Genomic DNA, 10261 nt, shown 5'->3' with positions numbered 1-10261 from the left:
CATAATATAACAACACAACTCTGCACTGTGTCACCTACACAACATGTCAGCGCCTTGACCTCACTCACTCACTCACTCACTCACTCACTCACTGGTGTCTGCAGATCAGAGGCTGTCTGGGCAGACTGGGACCTCACTGGGATGGGCTCGTCTGCTTTGTGCTGCAGTGCCATTTTGAAAACACTCCAACCCTTCTGCAGTGCACTGGAGCACAGACCTGACGCTGAATGACTCCCCTGTTTTTGCCCACCCCACACACACACACACACACACACACCCTCCTTCTATGTTGTGCATCACACCACCACCGCCCTTCATAGGACGTCCCAAAAGCACCTCCAGGAACCTGAGTGACTAGCATCAACAATGGGATCTATTTGTATGAATTCCTGCAGTGAGCGTGTGTCCAAACAGGGAGATGTGGACGTGAGGCAAGTGGTGAAGGACACTGTCATCGGCAGCGAGTGAGCGAGACTGTGCTTATTAGTTACAATGCATATTTGGTTGTGGTTGAAATGGGCAGACACTCACACACAGCGATTGTAACGCCATCCCTCCCTCACTCCCTCCCTCCCTCCCTCCTCTGTTTTTCTCTCTGTCTGTGAAGCAGTCTAAAACTGGCTGGCCTATAAAACTCTACATACAGTGGAATGTGTTTTATGGAGAAAGTCTCGTTCCATGGTGAAAAGCAGAACACATTTTCCTGTTGAGATTCTTGATCTGTAACAATTTAACGTCTTTCTGTTGATCAACATGTTTCAGGAGTTTAAAAATCAGAGCGTAAGAAGAAGATTATTTTGACAACACTGATTCTACATTAATTGAAGGGTCCTCAGAAAGAACTGATGCAGCTCTTTTTTTTTTGCTGCATTACCCCTCAGATCAGAGCGAAGTGACTAGATCGATAGGAGATCAATGGCGTGTCACTGAGGCCGAGCCCCCGCCATTCAAGTGGGTGGTCTCGCATTAAAACACATGTATGCAAATGCTGGCCCCATACGGCATTATACAAGTCAAGGCATTACAATAAATTACCCTCATTTGACCTTTCACATTTGACTCATGTTTGAACACAAATAAATCCCTCACTGAAAAAAAGACAATGGTTGGATAAACTGTTCAGTCACCAATTTATGTGAGAAGTGTGTTGACATAATGTATCAACTTTGAATTAACTAAATTTTTTAAAGTTACTTAATTTTCTTAGTTCAGTTCAGTCCAGATATCAAAGCAACAAAACAAATTTGATACCAGAACAAAGCTTTATCTCTAACTAGTTATTGCCTAACCCAAGTCTTAACCCTTTACCCTAAACCTAAACCAAAATGAAGTTCTTCCTTGCTACGACCAGGTTTTGGTAACACATTTATGCCAGACAAGGTCCTAAAGAGGTAACAAATACACACACACACACACACACAATAAAAATGTGTAAAGTACAAACAATTAATCAAAAATATACACCTTAACATTATGGATGAAAAAGGATAAAGATTTACTGACTAAGCAGATTTTAAAAATAAGAGGACAAAACCTGATGAACTTGTAAATACGTAATATTTACAATGAAGATTATTTAAATTGCCCATTGATCTAATCTTAACCATCTCAACTAAATGCTCAATCCCAACATTTACTCTTACCATGACCCTTGAGTCAAAGCTGCAGTGTGCAACTTTTGTTGACTTCAGCTCTTGTTGATGTTATTTTTCTGCCTCTGTTTGGTCTTTGTGAACAGAGACAATGTAACAATATTTGCTTTTTTTATGCAGTATTATTTGTTTTTCAGTCCAACATGTTTGCAGCTGACCTGCTTTACTAATGTTGCCTCCATTTGTCTTCACATAAAAAAAATCTCTTCCTGTGTACAGCATGGGAATATTGCAGCTATTTTTTCAGGGAAATGTAGAAGCTTCTGGAGAAACATTCCACTGAATCTATACCCATTGCACTCATTCTCACTTAGCCTATACTTATGTGCCAACTTTCCTTTAAGTGTAAAAACTTTTATGCAGTAAGATTTTCTTTTTTTAATTTTCTGTTCCCATTCAGATGTCACTGTGAGCAAATGAAACAGTGTGATGGAAAACCACCTACAGACAAAGTTGAACAATAGCCTGATGTGCTTTATCATCATTGTGTGAACTAATCTGAATCTAAATGGTTAACGCACTACTGCAAAAAACAAAACAAAAAAACACTTACAACTTGTGAGGACCTGATGAAATATCCTCACAACATCAACATGTCCCCACAACACTGGTTAAAAACCAATGTTTTTTCTCCCCACGTCCCTATGTGTTACACTCTGCTGAGTAACGCAGTGAGGAGAATCGTGGAAACACCTTGTCTGCTGTCCATGGTGCTGAAATGACTGGGCCAGGCCACGTGGCTCAGGGTGGACGGGACTCCGGACCACTAGGAGACGGCCTGAGGGGGAAGCGCCCTCCCTCCCACTGCCATCAATGGACGGAAGAAAATTGCTTGGAGTTGCTCTGAGCCTCTGATATAAAAGGAGCAGACGGAGGATGTTTGAGTCGCTGTGAATGCCATACACCCCTCACCTACACACATAAACCCACCCACCAGCCTCCTGCACGCCACAGGACCCACTTTTCATTCCTGCGCACATCCCCTGTAGTCTGACCGGATGAGTTACCCGGTGGATACGATAGGGAGCCCCTTCCGGAGAGTTATGGATACTAGGACGAGCAGCAGTTACGGCTACAGCCGCACTCCTTCCAGCGGCTTCCGCTCCCAGTCCTGGTCCAGGGGAAGCCCCGGCTCCACCATCACCGCATCCTACAAGAAGAGCGTGAACATGCCGGTGTCCCGGGCTTACGGCTCCACGGTGCTGAGCTCCGCCGACAGCGTTGATTACAGTCAAACCTCCATCATGAACGGAGACTACAAGCGTTCTAACGAGAAGGAGCAACTTCAGGGGCTCAACGACCGCTTCGCCGGTTACATAGAGAAGGTGCATTACCTGGAGCAGCAGAACAAGCAGATCGAAGCCGAGATCCAGGCGCTGCGGCAGAAGCAGGTGTCGCGCTCCCAGCTGGGAGACCTCTACGACCAGGAGCTGCAGGAGCTGCGCTCCGTGCTGGAGCAGATCCACCATGACAAGGCGCAGATTCAGCTCGACACCGACCACATCGAGGAGGACATCCAGCGGCTTAGGGACCGCTTTGACGAAGAGGCGCGCATCCGGGAGGAGACGGAGGCCATCATCCGTGTCCTGAAGAAGGACACGGGTGACTCGGAGTTGGTGAAGTCCGAGTTAGACAAGAAAGTTCAGTCGCTGCAGGATGAGATCGCCTTCATCCGCAACAACCACGAGGAGGAGGTGAGCGACCTCATCGCCCAGATCCAGGCTTCACAGGTGACCGTGGAGAGGAAAGACATGCAGAAGGCAGACATCACCGAGGCTCTGCGGGAGATCCGCTGCGAGCTGGAGGGTCACTCCAACCAGAACCTGCAGCAGGTGGAGACCTGGTTCATGTGCCGTTACTCCAAACTCACCGAGGCTGCGGACCGCAACAAGGACGCGATAAAGTCCGCCCGCGACGAGATCTCCGACTACCGCCGCCAGCTGCAGTCCAAGACCGTGGAGCTGGAGTCCGTGCGCGGGACCAGAGACTCACTGGAGAGGCAGCTGAACGACATCGAGGACCGTCACAACAGCGACCTGTCCAGTCTGCAGGTGAGGGGGAGACGCACAGCCGTGCGTAAAAAGCAAGAGATAGACTAAATACAACAACATTATATCTTTACATTTAGCTTTTATTTAATGTCTCTATAACAAAATAATCAAGTATTATAATGGGTGCATTTGTTAGTGTATTTAAAACTTAAAAATAAGTGATTTTTGATTTAGTAATGTGCCCTGTCTTGGTGACGCAGTGTTTATTTTAATGCGTAAAAACACTGCAAAGTCACTTAATAGCAGTACATCGTCACATTTATGCATCAGGGGTTGAGTGGCTTGAATGAACACTAGTTTTTCTGGTGCATAATGATCATTACCAGCGGTTTATTGCTCTGGCAAACACTGAGCACTCACTTTCTGCGCATGAATGACAGATTTGCGAGTGTGAGAGAAAAGGGTTTGGGAGGGAGACACTGCAGCAGACTCTCTCGCTCTCTCCCTCTCTCTTTGAATCGTGAATCTTGCTGAGTCAGAGGCCTGGGTCGATTCCTTCATTGGCTCTCCTTGCATTACATCAAACAGATTACAGGGCGTGGGTGGGGTGGGGTTGGAGAGGAGGGGGGGGGGAGTTGGACTGAGCAAGTGTGGAGGATGCCCTTGAAGGAGAGGCATTCAACATCCCCACAGCATACTGTATTGCGTCAGATTCTATTAAAACAGCAGCAGACCGCCATCCTTTTACAATAAAATGACGGTGGTGAATGAACATGGTTTTCTTTTCTTTTTTGTTATATCAAGGCAGCGGGCAAATTAAAAGCCGCGTATGCTGTAAATAATTTGTGTTATGCCCATTCAAGCACGCTTTGTTTTTTTGCTTGTGTTTTCTCTCAGGAGACAATTCACCAGCTGGATAATGAGCTGAAGAGCACCAAGTGGGAGATGGCTCGCCACCTGCGCGAGTACCAGGACCTCCTGAATGTCAAGATGGCCTTGGACATTGAGATTGCTGCATACAGGTATATTCTGATATAGATTTGTCGAGGGATAAGTACTTTAGAAGTAACATTTACAGCAATTTTTTAAAGTCTCTTCTCTTTTTTTTTAATTAACATTTGGGTTTAAATGTTTCATGTACACATGTATTGTCCATCCAGGAAACTCCTGGAGGGTGAGGAGACCCACTTCAGCACTTTCCCCTACCGCCAGACGGTCACCTCAACCAAGATCTCCAAGCCTAAATTGGAAACTCCCAAGCTGAAGGTGCAGCACAAGTTTGTGGAGGAGATCATCGAGGAGACGAGGGTGGAGGACGAAAAGGCCGACCTCGACGAGGCCCTGGAAGAAATCGCACAGGAGCTGTCTGCCACGCTTGGACAGGCCAGAGAAGAAGACGAGGAGGAGGAAGAGGGCAAAGAGGGCGGAGATAGCGAGGAAGCAGAGGGTGAGGAGGAAGAGGGAGACGGCGGAGAAGGAGAGGAGGAGGAGGAGGAAGTTATAGCCGCCAGTGAAGCAAAAGTAAGCGCTAGCGCACCCACCAAGGAGGAAGAGGAAGAAGAGGATGACGAGGGTAAAGGAGGTGATGAAGAGGAAGAAGGCGGCGAGGAGGGAGAGAAGGAAGAGGAAGGTGAGGGAGAGGATAAAGACGAGGGAGAAAAGGGAGATGATGCAGAGGGAGGCGATGAGGCAGAAGCAGAAGCAGAAGAGGGAGGAGAGGAGGAGGAGGTAGTTGAGGAGACAGTTTTGTGCTCCAAAGCTCCAGAGTCTAAAGCCTCTCCTGACAAAGAGAAGGCTGAAGAAAAGGAGGCCAGTGGAGGTGAGGAGGAGGCAGCAGAGGAAGCTGAGGCCAAGGAGGACGAGGAGGAGGGCGGTGATCAGGACGAAGATGCAGGCTCTGACAAGGCATCCAAGAGCGGAGACGAGAAAGAGGAAAAGGAAGATGAGAAAAAGGTGAAAGATGAGAAAGCAGATGGTAAGCCAGAAAAGGAGGTAGCCAAGGCCGAAGCTCCGAAAACAGAAGCTGCCAAGCCTGAGGCTAAGAAGGAAGAAACATCCAAGCCTGAATCCCCCAAGTCTGAATCACCTAAACCAGAATCTCCTAAAGCTGAATCTCCTAAGCCTTCATCTCCTAAATCTGAATCTCCTAAACCATCATCTCCCAAATCTGAATCTCCTAAACCATCATCTCCCAAATCTGAATCTCCTAGGCCTTCATCTCCTAAAGCTGAATCTCCTAGGCCTTCATCTCCTAAATCTGAATCTCCTAAACCATCATCTCCTAAATCTGAATCTCCTAGGCCTTCATCTCCTAAAGCCGAATCTCCCAAGTCTGAGTCTCCTAAAGAAGGCTCACCAAAGGCTGGCTCTCCCAAACCTAGTTCCCCAAAAGCTGAATCCCCAAAGTCAGAATCTCCTAAACCTGAATCCCCAAAGTCAGAATCTCCTAAACCTGAATCCCCAACATCTAAATCTCCTAAAGCTGAATCCCCAAGAGCTGAATCTCCTAAAGCTGAATCCCCAAAGACAGAGACCAAGCCTGAGTCTCCCAAAGCTGCTGAAGAGAAATCTGAGAAACCGAGCGAGTCCACAGAAGACAAGAAGGTAGAAAAGAAGGACGTTGCCATGAACGGCGACTTAGACAAGAGCAGCCCCGAGGAGGAAGTGAAGAAGGACGAGGGGAAAGAAGCCGAGGTGATCGCCAACGGCGTGGACGAGAGCCCCGTTAAGGACGACGGCAGCCAGAAAGTGGTCATCACCAAGACTGTGGAGACCATCACCACCGGCGAGGACGGCTCGAAGCACGTCACCAAATCTATCACTGTGACCGAGACGGTGAAGGAGGTGGAGGATGTGGTGCAGGAGCAGGTGGTCTCCACGAAGAAGACGGAGAAGCACTCCACCCAGTCCATCAAGCAGGTGACAGAGGGCAACTGAGCGGACACCACGCGGCGGATCCAGCGGACAAGGAGGAGGAGGAAGAGTACGCGATGACAAGCAATCAACCCTGAACTAACATAACAAAGAAAAACATACAGCTAGAGCGATGTAATTACAGATAACCAACTCTCAAACATACGAAACAAATCATAGAGAGACGCCAAAACGTTAATGCTACAAGTTTCAAAAAAATGCATGTTGAGAGAAAGCTTTAAAAACGGGCTTCGCTGCAGACGCGGTTGAGAAGCAAGTGACTGAGACATTTTAATCCTCCTTGTTCTGTTTCTTTCTTTCTTTCCGCAGTTCATGGGTGAGCTCACAGGTGGGAGGGAGCGGGGGGTCGCTGCATGCTAGCTCAGGGGAGGGGAGCACTTTCCTCTCTTATCTGTACGTATGGTAGAAATACACGAGTAAAGCTATATACAAAAGGAATAAATGCAATGTGGGTGGGCGAGTGAGAGACATGCTGTATTACTAGGATTCAGGATTAGGATTTTTGAGTTTAAGGGAAAAAAGTCAAGGGGGGGTGGGTGGGGCAGTTAGGAGGGAGGGTCCTTGACGGGTAGAGACTCATGAAGAAGCCTTACTTGACACATGAAGATACCAACTGAGCCAAAAAGAAACTTAATGACAGAATACACATCGACTGAGGAAAGACACAGGCCGCAGTATGAAAAAAATAACAAAAAAAACACACACGACCATAATCACATCCAGTAACAGACGCAAACTACAGCTTAACGAAAACCTGAAGAAAACTTCCTAGCCTTAAACATGCTTTTTATCAGTGTCTGTTATGTTTACCTGAGTGCAATTGAAAATACAAAAAACGTATATATAGATATATAGAGATATATATATATAAAATGCAGACTCGTGCATTATTGTATGCATAGGATGGACTTGAATTTAAATACAGAAATAAATGAGGTGCTACTGTTTGCAATCCCATGACTCACCATGAACGATTTCCCAGCAGCATTTGCTCAATAAATGTCATTACCAATTAAAGAAAAAGTCGTCTTTGTCATGTTTTGTTGTTCTACTGAGTCGTACGTATGTCACCATCGCTGTGTTTGTTCATGTGTTCATTGGCGCGGGTCACTGGGTGAAAAGTGGGGTCACAACGTGGACAGGTCGCCAGTCAAACAACCATTCACTCTCACGTTTAGAGTGATAATTACTGTGTTTATTCATGAAAATAATCAAATATAATTCTATATAAGTCTATTTTACTTGGTATTTTTTATTGACAAAGGATAACTGATGAAGTAAATACACAAATAAGCTAATATATAAATATAATATAGGCACCAACAGTTTTCTTAGGCCCTTTTTTTTAGATGACATTTACATCTAATTATAAATATTGTAACCCCGAATCTTGATTGGTTACAGTTCATACACTGACATAATTAATCCTGACACGGCACGACAGTAATTTTAATTTTATGCATCACACAACACACACACTTCCGTCACTGAAATCTCTCCCCCCCCGACAACACAGGCAGGTAGGAACCAAAAACACAAATTGACATTAAACTAATCACCCATATTATTTATGTACACATACATACATATAGCTATATATCAGTTTACTAGTCAAGATATTTAATATGCTCTACATAATATGCAATGCACATAACTATTATATTTAACCCTTCCAACCCCAACTCCTTATATGGACATCCTGGGGGCGTGTGTGTTAATAGGTCACATATTCAGGCTTTAAAAAAAACGTGTTGTTTTCGTCTTCTTCGTTAGTTATGATTCATTTTATATCGCACTTTTAGTCGTGATATAAAGTAGCATAATTGTGCAGAAGTCACAAAATAGGGCGTCTTTCTTTTTTTTTTGTTCATAAAAACGAACCATGTGAACTTTGAACTGTGATGTATTTCCAAATTTCGCAAATTAAATCCAATTTTAAACATTTTAAATAACTTTTTGCTCTGGTGTGTTTATACTGTATAGTTGGTGAAAATGATTTTTTTTTCATCAGAAAAAAGGATACAAATCACTCTATATTGCACATTAATGGAAAATAGCAGCTGAAATACTCCTTAATATATATAAGATAGAATAAACATAAATATAAACTTTAAATATAATCATGTGCACCGATATTAACCGTACCCAAGGTTACAATGTCATGGACAAGACGAAGTTCTATTTAGCCACATCAGATACTTCCTGAAGAATAATAATTTATGAGAAATAAAGTTTCAGAAAATACAGTCGCTATCAACCTAGAATGCACCATATATCATTTCATTCAGATGCAAATAAGTCAAGTGACATTTAGTCCAGTCAAGTTTTATTTCGCCAAGATTTATTTCTCTGCTTATATGTAAATATAAGAGATTAAAAGAGATTTCTCTTAAGTACAGCATATATTTGATGGATGTGCTGCTGAACTATAGTTTTCAAGGAGCTTTAAAATAAGGTATGGGCTCATTTTTTCTTGTCAGCGCCAACAGATGCTGATAAAGTCACAAACAGTAAGGTCACAATGCAGGAAAAAAGAGAAATATAATCAAGAAAAGCAAAAGAAAACCCAGCAAAGTCAGTTTCTTCCATCAGGACCTGCAGCTGATGGTGGTAAATATCAGCAAACCTCAGGTAGAATTTTGCTGTTGATCATAAATGACACTGCTGAGTCATTTTACTTCATGACTCCTGTCTTTTTGGAACTGCCATTTGTGGCCACAGTGGCCGCTGTTTCAACAACAACCCAAAAGTTAGTATTCGTAATATAAGGCAATTTAAATCACAGTAGAAATATGTGCCGGGGGATGAAGGAAAATGAAACAGTTATTGAACATTGAACAGTGGTGGCTGTGTTCTTAAAGTGTAAATTGTACCATAACTCCTGCACTTTGTTTGCCCATTTACTTGCACATTTATATTTCAATTTGTTTTGTAACTGTTATCTCCCTGTTTTTTGTTTTTTTTTTTCTTTTTAATGAACGATAATGTGTGCTGCTGCTGCCTTTCTTGGCCAGGTCACCCCTGTGAAAGAGGTCTTGATGTCGATGGGTCTTTTATCTAGTTAAATAAAAATAAATAAATAATAAATAAATAAATCTGAATAAATAAGAGAATGAATTATAGTTGAGGCTGTGGAGTTAGTAAGAAGTGATCCTTTCACACCTACGGTGCCTGGTCCTCTTTATTTTCCTTTTACTTGTTGTCATTAGCCATAATTAACTGGGGTAACTTGTTTTAAAATACACATCATTTATTTTCTTTTGGATATATGCCCTTTGCTCATCTTTGTCTTAATTATTGTAAATCATGTAGAAATTGTTATTTAATTATATTGTATATTTGAATAAACAAATAGACAGCTACATTTCAGTTTATACTATTTTGATAATATTTATATTATTTCTTAATATATATCCTTCAACAGTACAAAGTTCTGTTCTGTTACTGGTGGTTTTAAAACATCATGTAAGAAACGGGGGGGGGGGGGGAAATCCTTGTAAAGTAAGTTTTATTGTTGTGAGTAATTGTCTAAAATGTAACCTCTTGTAACAGCAACAGTATAACAACTGTATATTTGGAAACACAGTAATGTATATAATGCTAACATTAAATATTGGCCAGTGTAAGTCATAGGCCTTCAGAACACATCCTCTAGTGTACTGAATGTATGTATGAGATTCATTT

At 43.2% G+C, this 10261-nt stretch overlaps 1 protein-coding gene across 1 annotated transcript; it reads left to right on the top strand.

The window, feature by feature from the left end:
- The first annotated feature begins 2526 nt into the window (after positions 1 to 2526).
- Positions 2527 to 7589, top strand: nefma (neurofilament medium chain a). The gene is made up of 3 exons (XM_058616826.1): positions 2527 to 3703; positions 4541 to 4665; positions 4804 to 7589. The coding sequence occupies exons 1-3, from the start codon at positions 2651 to 2653 to the stop codon at positions 6578 to 6580; spliced, it is 2955 nt and encodes a 984-aa protein (XP_058472809.1). The 5' UTR covers positions 2527 to 2650; the 3' UTR covers positions 6581 to 7589.
- Positions 7590 to 10261: the final 2672 nt, after the last annotated feature.

The sequence above is a fragment of the Solea solea genome, chromosome 19 (assembly GCF_958295425.1).
Source record: "Solea solea chromosome 19, fSolSol10.1, whole genome shotgun sequence".
Lineage (NCBI taxonomy): Eukaryota > Metazoa > Chordata > Actinopteri > Pleuronectiformes > Soleidae > Solea > Solea solea.
The sequence above is the reverse complement of the archived record's forward strand: the minus strand, read 5'-3'. Positions and strand labels throughout refer to the sequence as shown.

What these genes read in the sequence shown, in the direction of transcription:
- nefma (XM_058616826.1), top strand. Translation starts at nt 2,651, where the DNA reads ATGAGTTACCCGGTGGATACGATAGGGAGCCCCTTCCGGAGAGTTATG. An exon ending in GCGACCTGTCCAGTCTGCAG is followed by an intron (nt 3,704 to 4,540) that starts GTGAGGGGGAGA and finishes GTTTTCTCTCAG; the next exon opens with GAGACAATTCACCAGCTGGA. An exon ending in ATTGAGATTGCTGCATACAG is followed by an intron (nt 4,666 to 4,803) that starts GTATATTCTGAT and finishes TTGTCCATCCAG; the next exon opens with GAAACTCCTGGAGGGTGAGG.